General features: G+C 40.5%; 1 protein-coding gene across 1 annotated transcript in view; it reads left to right on the top strand.

Moving 5' to 3' along the window:
* The window catches only part of LOC150091120 (uncharacterized), a 764830-nt gene that overhangs the window by 734661 nt on the left and 11499 nt on the right, over positions 1–18670 (top strand). The window contains exon 6 of the mRNA XM_090385941.1: positions 6056–6204. Within this exon, the coding sequence (XP_090242067.1) occupies positions 6056–6204 (149 nt within the window). The remainder of the gene's footprint in view (positions 1–6055; positions 6205–18670) is intronic.

Here is an 18670-nt window from a genome sequence, read left to right as displayed (position 1 = left end):
ATTCGCCTCGTTAGAAGCCGTGCGAGCGTGAAGACATTTTTTATCATGATGATATGTCTCCAGGGAGTGGTGCCTAGATTTGCTTGTAGGATAGATCTGGAGATAGTTAGGGGGTGGCCTACCACCCTGTTCATCCATCTAAGCAACCAGTACTCTAAACTGAGATACTTCTGAAGGTATGAGGCAGGGGCAGATGACCAAATTTCTGAAGCATAGAGAGGAATCGGCGAAATACACCTCAGGATGTGCCGAACAAGCAGCGCTGGCTGATGCACACCAACGAGTTCTTGACGCACTGCCCAAAGAGCAGCGTACGTCTTCTGCCTCATTCTGGCAAAGTGAGGCTGAAAAGTGAGTCCAACATCCCAGGTGAGGCCAAGATCAGTATGAGAGGTCACCTTTTGCACCGGTTCCCCACTAACAAAGATTTGGATATCATTTTTGACTTTCTTCTTGGTTATCGTCAGTTGCGCTGATTTGGAAGGGCTCAGATGCAGCCCAATTGTGGCAAGATAACTTTCCAAGCTTAATATCTGCCTAGAAGCTTGTTCGTTGATATGTTGAATCTGATGACTATGATCTGAGCTCACGTAGAACTTCAGATCGTCGGCATAAGAGACAAAGTTCGGATTCTGAGCAAGGAAAGGTTCCAAAACTGCTGCAAACAGGATAGCTGACAGTACACTTCCTTGTGGAATGCCTCTTGAGACGTCAATAGTTACTTGAAAGTCATTGTGGGTCACAGACAGATGTCTAGGAAGTAAAATAGACTTCAAAATTTGAAGTAAAGTATCTGCCAGGCCGAAGTAGTGTTTCAGAATGGTAAAAAGAGCTGGGAGGTGTATTCTGTCATAAGCCGATTTTATGTCGAGGAATATGATATCAATCTGTGATTTGTTGTTGAGGGTGCGCTGAATTCTGAAGAGGGTATCAAGAAGATTGGTAGTTGTCGATCTCCTTTGTAGAACGGTATGCAGGTACTCGGGCCTGTGTGCAAAGCAATGCTGGGCAATTGTTGGCTGAATTACTTTTTCAAAAATTTTGAGTAAAGAACAACTGATGGATATTGGTCGCAGATCTTTAGGAGATTTGGGTTTCTTGATCTTTGGAATGGGCTTAACATGGTAGGTTTTCCAAATTGAAGGAACTATTCCAGATTGCAGAATTTGTCGGAAAAGGTGAAGGAGAAGGTCGATTATATATGGGCTGCAAATTTTGATAATAAAGAGTGGGAAACCGTCTGGACCTACAGTGGCTTTGTTGGGTAGCTTATTGATGACATCGATTAGGGTCTCTCTAGTTATTTCTATTTCAGACAGGTGTGCCCTAGGTAACCAGTCCTCCTGAGAGAGAGAGGAATCAGAGTCAGGAAAATCTGCCTGCAGTATGTTGAACTGTGCCCATTCCTGGACAAGCTTTTTGTCAATGGCTAGATGATGATGATGTGAAAGGATCCTTCTACCACTCTTCAACCTATTGAGAACCGCTTCGTTAAGGACCTGCCTTTTCTTTTTCAAGAAGCAAGCTCTTTCTTTCTTAAAGATGGAACGGTCTGAGGGAAGTTGAGTTTTCTGCCATTTCCGGTAGGCCTTCTGCTTCTTGATGAAAGCCATCTTAGTTTCCTTATTGAAACCCCGATTCGACCTGTTAACAATCCTGGTGATTCTGGCTGCATCATGTAGTGCAATTAACTTCAGTTGTTCCGACAAGAGCATAACGGCATCCTCCAACGGCTCAGAATAGAGACGCTCCCAGTCAAACCCAATCAAGCGTTGGAGAATGATCTCAGGCTTCAGATATTTGGTAGAGAAGGCTATCCTAGGCAATTCCGCAGAGTACTCGTCAGGTAACCCAAGGGAGTTGCTCGGTAAGGATAGTTTACATGCAATTGGCGAGTGATCAGATTGGAATCGAAAGTTGCTAGGTAGGAGTTTGACATCTTGCAAGTTGTGGAAGATTAGGTCCAGCGCTTGACACGCTCTAGTTGGTTGCGTCACTAACCGTGTAAGGTTAAAGGCACGAAGAGTGACCTCAAGGCCCTCAAGTGCATTCCCATGCCTGGGCAGTGGCAAGTTAAAATCGCCTGCTACAACAGTTGGAATTTTAGGCACTAAGTTGGTTGCTAACCACGTGAGCAGCTCAGCTCTAGAGTTTTCATTGTGGTCTGGAGGAAGGTAAACCAGGCAGCATTGGATTTGAAGAAGAGGACTCCTCAGCGTCAGGGAGACTGCCTCAAAGTTGTTAGACTGGCTCACTCGTGTCCGTATTGGCTGGAATCGATCGTTGAACAGGATTTCAACACCTCCGCCTCGCCCGTTAATCCTGTGATTCCCAATGTGTTTGTAAGGGGTGTTAAAATGGGCAAGATCAAGCTGTCTATCCGCCGTTAACCATGTTTCTGTAAGGCAGATGACATCAAACTCATTAAGCAATAGGAGGGTCTGAAGACAATGAAGCTTGTTTTTTAGGCTGCGTACATTCTGCATAAACCAAAGAATTTCTCCTTCGTGTGAACCTGGTAGCAAGTCATCCTTTTGTAGCTATGGTTGTTTATCTCGCCTGGATCCGCTGTAAGCGATCGATCTACTCCTCTCTTGGAACGGCTTTATAAGGGTGCCTACCGGCCAGCAGCTAGAATCCAAGACGATATGCTTTGCATTCGCAGGGCAGGAGATGATAAAGGAAGAATAGGTCGGGTGTCTAGTTTTGATAGCTTTTGCATCTAAGTTGATCCCATGTTCTTGGGCAAAGAGTGCCCTGATATTTTCCGCTTTTGTTGCTGGTCCCAGTCTGGAAACAAAAATTCTCTCTCGGGTCTGGACAGCAGAAATATTATATATTTCCTCAAGTCTCCGCGACAGCGGGACCGAGGTAGGTTCAGTAGGAACCGACATATTAGGCTCCTCGCATGGAACTCTGTTACCTTGTGTTTTCACAGTCAAAACACTTTGAGGGCAAGCCATTTGTGGGTTATGCCTGGGAAATTGCGCATGATGGTTAAATTGATCAGAGAGACAGAAAGCGTCTGCTTGCGCATAGATCCGCTCCTCCCTGTTTAGGCGTGGGGTTTTTTTCATCTCCATCCTGTTGTAACAGTGATGAGCCTGGCCACCAGGTTTCTCCTGACGTCTTTTGCAAGGTTGGTGCAGATTAGATTCACCACGAATCACACACTTGTCCTGGATAAAAGGTCTGTCAGCCTCGAAGGTCGGATCGCGCTGATGGAGAGCGGTGTAAGGGGGATGAGTACCCATACGGTTCAACATCACGGCCGGGGCTACGATCTGTTCAGTTGTTCTGTCTGCAAAAAGAGGCGAACTTTGCAGATTTTGGAGATCTCTTGTTCTTTGCTGGACGCGCTCAGTTTGAGTTGGAAGCCTTGGAAGTGCATCATCTGCATCCTGTGAATGCTCCTGAGGTTCCAGATGGTCCATCAGTGTCGTCTGACTAGAGGGAAAACAGCATTCACTTATAAAGATTTTGAGATCCCTGAGTTGTTCATTCATTACGAGCACTTGGTCGAGAATTTCCGTATTTTGGGTTCTGAGTTTTCTATTTTCGTCATTAAGAAAGGCAAGAGAGTCGATTATTGGGGACAGAATCTCCCCAAAAGTGATCTTAAATCTTTCAGGGAGGGCATTGAGTATGGACGTGTTGTCCCTTAGAGCGCTTTTAATTGACAAACTATCGAAGGGGCTATTAACTTGCAAGTCCTTTGCGGAGGCGGCAGGAGCGGTATCAAACTCACTATCCGAAGAAGCAACGTCTTTCCCAAAGCATAAGTTTGAATCTCCAAGTGTTCTCAACGCAGACGACACAATACTACCATCAATCGAACTGTGCACATCAAGAAGGCCAGGGGGGTTGGATGGGGTTTCTTCTGCAAGAGTGATAGTGGATATCTCTTCCTTCGAAGTGTCCGCGCTTTTTGGTTTACTTGCGCAAAGGTGGCAGGTCCATTTTCTTCTCCGTTGTTTGTTCAGCCTTTTAGCTTTAGGTGGTTGGCAATCACGACAGAAGATTCTACGACACGTAACACAAAGTAATGCCGGAGCCTCGGGTTTGAACCCACATTCGGCACAGGACTTTTGCTGAACGCCCGTTCTATCCTTCATTGTATACAGCTGAATTATAATCGAAGGATCTGAGCTGAAAAAGGGGGCGGATGGCACGTCGAGAAAGGCAGTAATCGGGTGGGTGAAAAGCAGGGAGCAACAAAGTCTTGCTGCAATTGGGCAGCTTACTAGCTTGAAGTGTAGGCTAAATTCCGGAGATGCACAAATTAAGTAAGTTTTGAAAGAGCAGCTGGGCCATCTGAGACCTGTTGATGAGTGGGTCTGGCAAAAGTGGTCATCTTATCAAATATTTGATTGCCAGACAGAAGTAGACAAAAATAATCAGAGTTAAGTTTGCTGAGTTCCTTCTAACTCGCTGTCAACATGCAATCTCTTAAGTTAAACAGATGCATAAGTAGGTCAGAGTTATAAAAGTCGCACCTTACAAGCGGTCAACTGCCGGAGAGCTCCCACCGCAGAGGAACTGCTTGACCTTGTGATATAGCCCGAAGCGGACAGTGGTCAGCCAGCAGAGTAAGCCTACAGGAGTGAAGTTTGAATTCAGGCCTCGGAGACAAGCAACGCTGGCAAATGTGAATATACGGATAGAAACATATCATGCAAAAACATAATTACCTAGAATGTTAGAGTAATGATTTTCCACAGGATGCACAGTATTACCACTAGGCAGGTCACTAAACAAAAAAACTAGTGTAACTCGCGAAATAAATACATGTAATCACTGTAAACTTGAGGAGCACAAGATTAGGCAGTCATCAAGAATGGTTTATCCAAAATAAACATCTCGCATGGTATGCCTCGACATAGAGAAGGCCTTTGACACCCCTTGGTGTTTTGGTATCCTGAGAGATCATTTCCTTGACCTGAGAGGTCACTTACAGTATTTCATACAGAATTTCCTACAGCACAAGCCCTTTCAAGTTCGCCATTGGCAAGTCCTTTCGCTCGCAAACATATGTACAAGAAGAAGGAATCCCTCAGTCCCTCAGGGCTTTGTTCTCAGTGCGACCTTATTTGCAAAAAGAATATATCAGTTGACCAAAAATATTCCCAATACTGTCAATTCATACCTTTATGCCGATGATCTGACTGTCTCTTGCAGTTTCAAGAACACGAGCTTTATTGAGAGGCAACTGCAAGCTTTGAGTTATAGATGGCACTGAATGGTTACGGAATATCTTGTCAGAAATCAACTGTCATTCATTTTTGTAACAAAAAAAAGATGCATCCGGATCCGGAGGTACACTTATCACTATCACCGATGTGAACAGCATTCGTCTTCTTGATGTTCGTGGAAAGGGCCCATTTATTAATTTTAATCTTCCGGTGAGATCTGATAGTGCTCTCTCTCCTTTTTGAAATTCGTCTCCCGCTGCGATATCGATGAGCCCACTAGTAGAAGCACTCCCGGAAGTCATTTCTGATAAATCGTTGAGAGTAGTGATTGAGCCATAGGTTCTCGACCTTCTTTAATGTGCTTGTGCCACTTGAAGATTGCAGTTTTATTCAAACACCACAGATATATATTCCTTACATTCTCTATGGCACTCATACCAGGTCGAAAATAATTGTCATGTTAAATTACGCGATTTAGTTCGGGAACAATAATTTGAACTTGATGGACTTGCTCGTTTTAAGTCCCAAACTTGCCCTACTTTCACAAAAAAAAAAAAAAAAAAACCCGGAAAAGCATGCTGCGCAATGGAAGCCAAGTTCCTTATCTTATATTACAACATTTTCAAAAATTTCTTTCTTAGTGCCTGTTAAAGTGGTGTTTAATCATTATCTTCCAAATTTAACAAAATACGCTTTTAATAACCTGTAAAAACTATTTATTTGTAGGCTACCTTATTTAGTGAGTAATTTACTTTACTCACTTTGATATCCATGTCTCAATTGTATCCTTCGATATCCTTACCCTATGTATATTTGCTGAGACTATTTAAGATTATTTATATGGTATTTTTTTTTTAATTCAGCAGTGCCTCAAGGCATTCCTGGACAAGATGGACCGAAGATTGATGGCAGTCTCCCACGATATGAGATAGGAGATATGGTGGATGTAAATTGCACTTCTACAAAGACATCTAGTCCAGCAGGCCTGAAATGGTTTCTTAACGACAAAGAGGTAATTCGTTTTTTGTAAAGAATTCAGTATATAAAGAGACATGTCAAGTCATAATAATGGATCGAAACATTGTTTATTCCATAAACTGATTTAAGTTACTATTTCTTAAATTAACGAAAAGCAAAAAAAATATTATGTAAGGAAGAATTTTGACATAGGGTAAACTGGGCAAAGATGTTTCCCCTTCTGCAGGAGCGAACAGGGAACTTTTTGCCTATCTGGATCTGGTACAATCGACCCTATGCTGTTGGTCAGTCCAACAGCCAAATTAAAAATACTATGCACATAATTATATGTTGTGTATTTTCATTATTATAAACATTTATTGCATGACTGATTTGATGAAAAACAAAATATTTACATTAATATTATATAAAATTATAATTAGCCAAACAAAGTAATTGCACTAAATATCAAAACGATCAAAATTACTTTTATTTAACAGTAATGCTCTATTCTTAAAACAATAACTTTCCCATCCCAAAGATTGTTACTTTATACCTATTTCACTTATTATTTCTTCAAAACTTATATCCGATACATACATGACAGGGCTGCAGCACATTTTAGCCTGATTGCTCAAGAATATCCTGATAATAAAATCCTGGCCATTGGATTGTTTACATGAGACCAGCTGTGTGGCAGGCAAGCACCACAGATTTAAATTCATTTGATTTCGTCCCATACGCAGGCTTTTGTTTACGTTACCCAGGTTAGTAAAACAAAATTCTCAGAGAACAAATCGTGTATGGCTATCAAACAATTCAGAACACTGGGAATTTTTCGAATGTGATCGCAATCTTTGGGTCTTTAAGAAAACTCAAAGACATAAAGGAAATTTCTCATCGGTCTCTTAGAGTGCTTATTAATTACTCTACTAAAAAAAATGGCAGACGTCTTTAAATTCACTCTGTAAAATAGAACATGAGCTGGGAAGAGGAGTGTTTCTGTAGCTATATTCATATGAATACTTTTTTTTTCATCCCTATGCTCAACAGAGCAGGCGATCAAAGTTTGGCGAGACATTTCAAAAACAGCCTGCATATTATACGTAACAGAATTACGCAATAACAATGTAAGATGGGGAACGATTCACATATTTTATCTCGTAAATTAACAATTAAAAAATTCATAATTGAATCGGTAATGTAACGTAGGAAATGATCGATAAATGCTACATACATTTTTTTTTTCAAATGGTCTTTAAAAATGTACAAAAACCGATATGTTTTAATTTATCGTTAAAACATACTACTGAAACATTTTAGGACAGGTATGGGATATTGCAAATTCTTCCCAAAAAGGTATATAGCTGTGCAGATTATGAATTTATTGTGGTAAAGGATAAAAAGTGTTGCATAAATAATGAACATTGATTCCAGATATGCAGATCCATTCAATTCAATATGCCAATACATCTACCAGTTCAGCAGTAACAATTGAATCCCGTTTGGGTACTCATGGTGATATTTACAACTTCAAGAAACTCGACAAACTTCGCTTAAATAGGCTCAAAGTAGCTGTGACAACATCGATTTCCTTCTTTCCTCCATGGCCGACTCTCTCTCTCTCTCTCTCTCTCTCTCTCTCTCTCTCTCTCTCTCTCTCTCTCTCTCTCTCTCTCTCTCTCTCTCTCTCTCAGGATGTCAGCACAGGATCAAAAACAGCATCGATAGCATGCTCGTACGCAGTGCCAGCATCCGTTTTGTTTACAGTCACGCAGAGAAAGCAAAACATTAGATAGAGAAGTTTGTGTGATGTGCTTTTTTTTTCTGATGTCTGAGGTCTTATGGAAAATAATGTCCACTATCAAAGGTACTATGTCTGGCTCAGAGTCAATGATGACCCATTTAGCCAAGTAGTAGAGGGCTCCCCAAAGACCATTCAACTGAATGGATTCTAGAGCGTCTCAGAAATGGGACCTGCCAGGTGGGATATTAAGGTAAAGTGTAGCTAAAAGGAAGCATATTATGTAGACCCATTGCATGCAACTGTCGTGACAGAGTGCCTTTCAGCTTCTGAGCGCTTGTATGTTTATATTAGATAGAAAATAAGGTACAATAAGAAGCGACAGTCATACCTCTCCTTCTGGCTCTTGAAGAATAAAAAGTCAGACAGAACCAAAACGTATGTACGGAAGTATTTTCAAACCAACAAATTAAGTCTTGTGCCGTCGAACCTTCGCACGTGTTCTTCCTTCTTATAATCACACATCAACAATTCATCTAAAAACTGCTGGTAGTAAGTCATTGTCCATTTGCGCCACGTCAGATAGAAATTTCCTTTGTTTTGTAATTAGACTACAGAATACATGCTGACTGCCATACCATTCTTTATCATTCTTTATCCAGTCCCCAATATTTTAAATTGCAATATTTATGTGTTTTTAGATATTCAAGGTGAAGTTTAAATATTCCGCAGATATAATAAAGAATTCCGTTTGGCTACGCCCTCCAACCAACTAGATAATGCACGCACTGCGTTACATTTCAGACGCGTTAGTAAATAATAGCAATTCATGAAAAATAAAAATAAAAAGAGCCAAAAACAAAGATTTTGTGGGAGAACTGAGTAAGTCTATGCATCTGCTATATTTTTCATTAATTACTCCAACCTGTGCATGGCAACAAACATAATATAATACCCAGTACTTCAGCTAAACTGTAGGATATATATATATAGACTTGGGTGATAAGTATGAAAAACTAAATAATAATAATTGCTGAACTTCAGTCGGTCCGATTTTAATGATATTAGCACGACTCGACAAATCGTTCTGAAAATCGTTCTGAAATATAAAGTTTAATGAAAATTCATTGATTGGAAATTTAGTGATTACATGCTGACGGGAGGGAGTAAAATAATAATTGTTGGATTTCTATTTATCTGATTTAAAGGAAATTTGGATTAGCTTGACATATCTTTCTTCCATAAAATTTTATATCTCATCGAAATCCATTCACTGAGGCCTCAGGTGCCAAGTGATATTTGTGACTGAGAGATATCTAAGCCTTAACTGAGATTCTTCAAAGCAATTATAGTATTACCTATAAATTCCAAAGTTCATTAAATCTCAAAGTTCATTAAATTTGAAAGCAGCTCTTTTTTCAAAAAATACTTGAAGAGAGTGGGAAAGGAAATCGACCTTTATTTATATTTGCTACTTTAATCACTAACACTTACTACCTTCAATTGATCAGACCAGGCACTGCTCTTTCCTTCCCCGGAAACCTGGGCGGAAGAGCTAGTCCCCAGGCTTAAAAGGAGTCAAATGGATGTCCAATATTTTCCACCAATGGAATGTCCAATGGAATGTATCCGACGGGCTCATATTGTATTGTGATTCTGAAACCGACCATGACGCCTCAAATTCATAAAGAGTACGAAGTGCATAAACAAGTCGTGCACCATTTTTTTATAATTCAGTCATTGACAAATCAACCTATAAGTAAAGTTTCTGTATTTCTTATTCAGAAATGTTTAGAAAATGCTGCTGGTCCACCTAAAGCAGTGAAAAGGCTAAAGTCGGAAGACCTTCTCGTACAAATAGTGAAACACAAGCATACTGAAGCTATGCTTAAACTTTCATCTTTTAATGGAACTCCCATCAAAGTTATCCCCCATGCCACTCTGAAAACTTCAAAAGAAGTCATAGCAAACTGGGATTTGTTAAGCGTATCGGAAGAAGAAATCGTACGAGAACTGCAAGGACAAAACGTAACACTTATAAAAAGAATAATGACTAAAAAAGTTTGAGAACTTGTGTCTTATTCGTCCATATATGCTAAACTTTCTAAGGTAATGTAAGCGCCAAAAATTTGGCTATTCACGAGCAACATGCCGGAGGGACGCATTTGATGTAACCGTGGGTCAAAGGACCATACATAAGCAAACTGCATTGTAGATTCGCCTTGCTGTAACAACTGCAAAGACTCTCATCTAGCATACCCCAAAGTTTGTGTGACTTGGTTTCACACAGACTTTGGAGTACACACCTAGTGTGGACTGTGGAAATCAGGTAAAGAATCCAAAAAGAGTACAAGATAGAACACACAGTTAGGTACCAGTATGCAAGAAAACAACTCTTCCATAACACTCCAAAACGTAGCTATGCAGCAGTTACCCCAAACCATGAAACAATAGAAATACATATAACTGTTCCTCAGAATATGCTATCTGTTGATTGGGAAAGATTTGACAGATTGTCAACAATCGTCTGAAACTAAGAATCAGATCAGGCTATTAATACCCTGAATCCAGTCCCACCCACTTCTGCTCCTCCATTAATTGCATTTGAGGTGCTAACAGAACAGAACTAACAGGACTGAATTCTGTTGAAGTAAAACTTCTTCCGAAACACAGATAGTGGATTACGATAATAAAGCTAATGCAAAAGAATTGTTTAAAATATATGCCGAAGATGATATAGATATAGGACGTCCTTTTTTTTTTTAAGATAGATAAAAGTGATCGAAATAAGCAAACAGAACAAATAATAATCAGATCCACTTTTCATCTCCTAAACTGAATAATGAGCAAATCCTACAATGGATTTGTAGAGGATTACGCATCAATATTGATAATTATAAGAACTTATTACCTTATAACGCAGCAGGCATTTGTAAGAAACCAAACTGACTTCTGAAGTCTCTCCTTCCAAAAAATTACTCTTTCTACAGACGAGACAATAAATTCAATAAACACAGCTTATGTAGGTGCTATTATTTCGATGGAATCAAGAATTTTGTCCAAACGCATAACACTACGTACTCACTTAGAGGCGGTCGCAATGCATATTGCTCACAAAATTTCTTTCTCTCTTGTTTCCGTATACCTCCCATGAAATCACATACAGGGTGTTTCAGTTAAACGTTTCAGAACTTCTAAGAGGGGTAGGGTACATCCTGACAACTCGAAATCATATAGCAATGTGGGGTCGGAAATGCTTTCCTGAAGCGGTGTTGTACACAGAAGCACCAGAAAGAAAAGAGACCGTAAGTGAGAAATCGTTTTAATAATACATGAAAAGAAGCAAAAGGTACATGGATTAAAGTACGTGTTCGAAGTTTCTTCCAGGGGCTACAATGCATGCCTCACATCTCCGACGCATGGACATCCGAACATTCTGAAATACTCCAGGCGAATTTCGAATTTCTTCGGCAGCTACTGCGATTCTTGCAACCAGCTCCTCAGCATTGTCAACAGGTGTGTCATAAACTAGCGATTTCATATGACCCCGGAAATAAAAATCAAGACATGATAGGTCGGGTGACCGAGCAGGCCAACGCACGGGACCACCACGTCCGATCCACTGTTGACCAAATGTGACATCCAGGTAGTTACGAACATCTCCGCTATAATGGACAGGGGCTCCATCGTGTTGGAACCACATTGTCTGTTGCATAGATGCAGAAATCTGTTCATCTCTCAAAAGTTGTGGCAATACTTGCTGCAGAAAGATCAAGCAGATAGGTCCGGTTAGACGACGGTAACAGGTAAGGTCCGATGAGGTGATCTCCCATAATACCGGCCCATACATTGACCGAAAATCGAATCTGTGCTGCACGACGTCGTATTGCATGCGGGTTCTCGACTGCCCAGATATGGTTGTTATGCGTGTTGAAAATTCCTTCCCTTGTGAAGGAATTTTTAACTTTGTAACTGGATGCAAAAAATAATTTTGATATCATATACTTGGATTTCAGGAAAGGTTTTGACATTGTTGCGCATGGAAGACTACTGTACAAATTGGAGCAGAATGGTATTAAGGGTAAGTTGCTACAATGGATAAAAGGATGGTTGAGTGGGAGAAGACAGAGTGTGGTAATCAATGGGTGCTGCTCTTCGTGGACTAATGTTATTAGTGGAGTCCCACAGGGTTCGGTGTTGGGGCCTCTGTTGTTTTGTGTATTTATCAATGTTATTGATGAAGGCTTAGGTATATCAGGCTTAGTGTCGAAGTTTGCAGATGATACAAAGGTTGGCAAGGTTGTTAATGACAGTAATGGCAGTGTGCTACTGCAACAGGATCTAGATAATTTGGGAAGATGGGCTGAGAAGTGGCAACTGAAGTTTAACATTGGCAAATGCAAAGTACTGCATATGGGTACAAGAAACCCGAGAGGAACGTACCAACTATGTGGTACTACTAAGGGTGGTAGAAAATGAAAAAGACCTGGGAGTTTTTGTACAGTCAGATATGAAGTTTTCTGAGCAATGCAGACAGGCTGCCAGAGCATGTCATGGGGTTTTGTCAATGATATACAGGAATTTTGCTAGGCCTTGAATGGATTGAGCACGCTGAATTCTGATGGGATTCTTCGACTTTTTCAGATTACGAACCTAAGGGGGCATAAATTAAAATTGAGGAAAGGTAGCTGTAGAATAGTTGTGCGGAAATTTTACTTTAGCCAGCGGGTGGTTAATTGCTGGAACAAACTTGCATCTGTCGTTGTGGAAGTTGATAGGTTAAATAAATTTAAGGAGGAACTGGACAAACATTTAGAGGGAATAGTTGTGTGAATTTTTTTTTTTTTTTTTTTGGATGATGCTACATAAGCTCATACGCTTGCTTTCTTGTATCACGTGCCACGATTTCTATTACTATTGTGCGTAATCACTTGTCCAACAAAAACTATCCGCTGAGAGTCAAGTTATTACATGAGGACGGAAATAATAATAATAATAATAATTGACAGATGTCCTTCGGTCCGATTTTAATAAAATTTGGAATGGCCTAGACCAGAGGTTCGGAAAGTGTAGAGCGCTTCCCCTGGTGGGAATACTTAGTTTTTTTAGAGGAGCACTTGTTTTCATGAAGCACTTTTTATTAAGAAAAACCATCCTCTAATCCACTATTTACAAACAGTGTCCTTCGTAACAAACAACCGATCAGACCAGTAATACCCCAATTACCATACCAACCGATGTTTCTCCAACAATAAAACCAAAAGTGGCAGAAACATGGACATCGACGAACAGCATGATTCTGATGATGGAATTTCAAAACTACAGGCAACCGATGAGATGGATGTGACACGCTCCTTCTTTTCTAAGAAAGACAATACAAAAACAGATCGATACATGAAAATTACAACTAAGAAGCTACCAGAACCAGAAACAACTCATAAAATCGCACAATGGAAAGAATCCTTCAATGGAATTGTAGAGTCTTTCGGAATACAAAAGATGATTTGCAGTATCTTATCGATCGGTATGAGCCAAAAAAAAAAAAAAAAAAACTATTATTTTTAGGCCACCCGAATAATTAAATTCATCTGCCGTGCTGTGTCTTATGTCTGTTAATTGCGTGTGTTCTTTGGTCGATTTGTCTGTTTGCTGGACGAAAAACTCCAGCAAACAGTTTCTGGGGAAAAAAAAAACCTTGCCATCTACGCCTGAGACCGACTCACTCAGCCACGGAGTGAAAAAAGCCCATTAAAGTTCCTCGCGTCATCGACAGGATTCAAACCCGGGCCTTTTCCACCCCGTGTGGGGAGGGCGGTGACGATACCACTGTTTTGGCGTAGAGACATTTGCGTCCGGTTCCTTATTTCCTATCAGCAGAACCAGTATTTCTTGAGTTTGGAAAGAAATCTACTTACTGTCGACAGTTTACAAGACACTCTATAAGCAATATGACAGGACGAACGTCCTTCCTCACATAAAGCAAGAATAGCACTCTTTCTTCGTGGCGTGAACTGCACGTAACTCGCCATCCTGATGCAAGCAAGGAATGACTGCAACTTTTGCAGAACGTGTTATATAGCTGAAAGTAATAGCTGATGCAATATTAAGTCATCACCTACGCGTGTCAATCTTATCTGGTGCAATCTATAAGAAATATTGCAATATACTTACGTTATTCGGACGACAATTACAATTTTAAGGGAGAGAGGGTTAAGCACCTTCTTTGAACACCAGTGTATATATAAAGGTTGTTAAAATTAAAGTATCTCTATGTAGAGGGCTCTAGGGCAAGTTCTAAAGCTCGTACTGAAGAGAAATTTGAACAACCGGTACAATAAAGAATGCGCTCGCCATTTATTTGAAAAAAAAAATTAGTAACAAAATTTGTCACAATACAAATCACTTGAACAGCGCTACAATTGTTCAATGTGTCCTCCGTTTTGTTTAACAACAGTTCCCATTCGAAGGATAGCATTTTTTACAGCAGAACGTAACCTGTCAACTGGAATAGCCAGAACATGACGTCTAATACTGACCTTCAGATCTGCCACAGTTTGACATCCTTCCGGAACACCTGGTTCTTCAAAAACCCTACAACAAGAAGTCGCATGGGGTGAGATCCGGTGATCGGGGTAGCCAAGATATCTGTAAACAACGCCTGATGACCCGTTCGTCTGTAAAGTGTTGCCTTAGCAACCTTTGGACACAACGGTGGATGTGGGTGGCGCACAATCTTGCATGAATATGGTATCCTGAAGGTACCCACGTTGTTGCAGCTCTGGTATTGCGAAATTTGCCAACATTTCATAATACCGTTGTCCAGTGATGGAACAGGTGCGGGGTCTAGTCGGCGTTACCTGTTTAAAAAAATATGGCCCAATCATGAATGCGGCCGTAAATCCACACCACATTGTCACTTTTGGAGAATGCAACGGGACCTCTTCGATAACTCGAGGGATTTCTGTTGCCCAAATGCGACAGTTGTGCATATTCACTTGTCCATTTAAGCAGAAGTGGGCTTCATCACTTCAAAGGGTGTTCCATGGCCAAGTGATATCCACACTCATTTACGCCAGAAACAGAAACTGATATCCACTCTCATTCGCGCCAGAAACTGAAATGAATATCTGCATTACCATGCTTTAGCTGCATCTTGTAAGGATAGTTCCGCAACACCTGACTCATTACTAGCCTTACAGTGGAATACGGCATGTCCACTTCACGAGAAACAGGTGGCACACTTGCGCTATCACATGGAGATTGACTTGATAAATCCACGACAGCCATAGCCACATCTTCAACACGAGAGGAGTCCGCTCGTTTTCCACCTCGACCTGGTTGGACACCAAGATGTCCTGTGGCTTCAAATTTCCCAATCAGTTTTGCGGACAGCACAAACAGTTATAGATCCACGTGGGCCTAATGAGCTTCTAACGCAGGAATTCTCTCATTTTCGCAGCTTCATTGTTGCTGTTCTGATAGTACAGCTTCACTAATAGCGCCTTTTTCTGCAACGTTGTTGGCATTGCTGCTGTAGTGCAGGTAAACATCTACTGTATGATTTTGAACAAACTGCTTGGCTTTTATACAGTACAGTAGAGCTGAGTAGTGGCGCTGTAGCAATAACTTACGATTATGCAAATAACGTAAGTTATTTGCCTAATCGTAACTAAGATACTTACGCGCCATACAGTGACAAATTTTGTAACTATTTTTTTTCCAAAAAATGGAGAGCGCATTCTTTATTGTACCTGTTGTCTAAATTTATCTTTAGTACGAGCCTTAGAATTCGCTCCAGAGCCCTCTACATAGGGATACTTTAATTTTAACAACCCTGTATATAGGAAAGCCGTAGTAGCCTTACTTTCAGAGAGAGAATGTCATTAGAAAGGTTTTTTTCTTGCCATTTATATTCCTTGTGTTATAAGAAGTGAGCACACGACCTGTTTATTACAGTCATAACGCTTCTTTTACTCATGATTGATTAATTTAATGTCGTCATTGTAATTAGACTGGAATTAGTCTTATTGCCAGTCCTTCATGAAAGTATACTTTTTAATCGTTTTAGATTGGTCTGGATTAGATTTACATCTATAATTGTAGTAATCTGTAAATGAGTTCCTATTCAAACAAGACTGTAGTTTAGCCAGTCATATTAAATTATATACCGACTAACAATATAGGGCCCCGAGTGCCAAGCGTTTTCTAGTGATCAGGCGATTTCTCTGCAATTATAAAGCGATTCCTAAAGTGAAAGACTGTTAGATATATCGAGAGTTTAAAGTTAATTCTCTGCTGTAAATATATATAGTTGCTGAAAAGTATCAGTGCAAAGGTTCCTAAGAAAGGAAAGTCATTTTTCTTTTTTTATATTCTAGTCCTACTAACCACAAGTCTACTTCCGCTTGGTCACTAGTTGGCACCGCTCCAGCTCTCACTACCAAGGACAAAAGGAGCAAACATGAATGACTCAAACGTTATCACGGATCCCAAAGATCTGACTCCATTGAGTCGGAAAAATGAGGACAATGAGACTATTGCAACCAAAAGGAAAACCAAATTAGGAAAACTGTCGCCATTCGTCATCCAGAAATGTTTAGAAAGTGTGGCTGGAACACCAAAAATGTTAAGCGACTAAAATCAGGCGACATTCTAGTCGAGACAGCAAAAACTAACCATGCAGCAAGAATGCTTCAAATGAAAACATTTGGTGGGATCCCAGCAAAGGTCTCTCCCCACAATACAGTCTGCGCGGGTAGCACAGTGGTATCGTCACCGTCCTCCCCACACCGGGTGGAAAAGGCCTGGGTTCGAATCCTGTCGATGACGCGAGGAACTTTAATGGGCTTTTTTCACTCCGTGGCTGAGTTAGTTCGTCTCAGGCGTAGATAGCAAGGTTTTTCTCCCTAGTAACTGGGGTTTTTTCGTCCAGCAAAACAGGCAAATCAACCATAGAACATACGCAATTTACAGACACAAATACGGGTTAATGTATTTAATTACGGGCAACCCTAAAATAATAATTTGATTTTTTTTTCTCCCCATAATACGCTAAATACATCGAAAGGAGTAATTTCTGAGTGGGACCTTATCAGCGTCTCTGAAGAAGAAATTAAAAATGAACTTGAAGATCAAGGTGTTATAGCTGTGAGAAGGATTAAAATTACACGAGATGGGACACTTACCCAAACACAGAAATGGTTGAGGTAAGTGGGGAAATATCATATTGACGTTTAACACTCCTAAACCACCTACATATGTGAAGGCCGGATATCTAAATTGTAACATCAGACCATACATTCCGAATCCTCTCCGCTACTTTAAATGCCAAAAATATGGTCATTCACAAATGGCATGCCGTGGTGTAGCCATCTGTTCCAACTGCGGGTCTCAGGAGCACAGCAATCAGAACTGTTCTGCCGAGAACCCGAAATGTCCAAACTGCAAGGGAGACCATTCCGCCTATTCCAAGAATTGTGAATATTGGAAAAGAGAAAAACAGATTCAACGGTATAAAGTGGAACATTCTGTGACATACTAAGAAGCTCAGAGAACTGTACTCCCGACTATCTTAATCAGACCTTCCTATGCGCAGGTCGTAACGAATCGGCGTACAATAGAAACCCAAACAGATTTTACAATTCCTCCAAAGAAGTCCATCTCAGACTGGGCACGAGCACTACTTACAATATCCCAGCCAAAACATCAAGAGAAACTGACCAACACGCCACTTTCCGTACCTCCCGATGTAAAATACTCAGAAATGAAAGCCCCTCAAGGAAAACGTAATGTCATAAGTCAGAAGTCAACGGAACAAATGGAGACGGACCAAGCAGACGAATTAGTATTAGAGATTTTCGCGGAAGAAGAGATGGACACTGGAAAACCATATTTCCCCAAAAAGGAAAAACCAACGTGAGAAAGACTTAAAACAGCATCTAGGAAACAGTCCGAAAACCTCTCCAAAACCAAATAATGAAAACCATAATCCAGTGGAATTGTAGAGGACTCCGCACTAATTATAGGTGACATATACGATCTGATTGCACTGTATGCACAGCTATGTCTTTGCTTACAAGAAACCTACTTCAGACCTCAAGACTCTACCTTAATAAAGAACTATACGGCAGGACAGTGTAACAGGCGGTGTGGCAATACTAGTAAATTCTAGCATTCCTTCCCAGATTGTCCCGCTAAACACAACCCTTGAAACAATTGCAGTACGCATAGCCACTAGATCCCTCATAACAGTAATAACAATTTATATTCCACCAAACCAAGTTTTATTACAACAGAACTTAGAAGACATAGTAAGGCAGTTACCTACCACCTTCTGTATACTAGGCGACCTCAACGTGTATAGCCCTGTGTGGGATAACACAACCACAGATCGGAGAGGAAAACAAATCGAAAAATGGATAGACGAGAATGGTTTAACTTCGCTGAACTACGGCACACATACATATACACATCTGCCATCAGGAAATACTACAGCTATAGACCTGTCTGTATGTTTTCCAATACTTGATTGGTCAGTGCACAGTGATCCTCTCAGCAGTGATCACAATCCAATGAACACTGAACACTCTATCCCAAAAATATCGTCTCGTTTTCCAACACATCCAAAATCATGGTGGATTCATCACCATGGCATTAGGAACCACATGCAAGTTACGCAAAATTCCCAGATGAAAAATAAATGAAGCAAATTAGGAAACTTATAAATAATTTGCAAAACTAAATGTTGATACTATCAAGAAAAAATCGTTAGATGCAG

Source organism: Mastigoproctus giganteus, chromosome 1 (genome assembly GCF_048544385.1).
Source record: "Mastigoproctus giganteus isolate SK-2022 chromosome 1, ASM4854438v1, whole genome shotgun sequence".
NCBI classification, from domain to species: domain Eukaryota; kingdom Metazoa; phylum Arthropoda; class Arachnida; order Uropygi; family Thelyphonidae; genus Mastigoproctus; species Mastigoproctus giganteus.
This window is presented reverse-complemented; position numbering and strand designations above follow the sequence as displayed.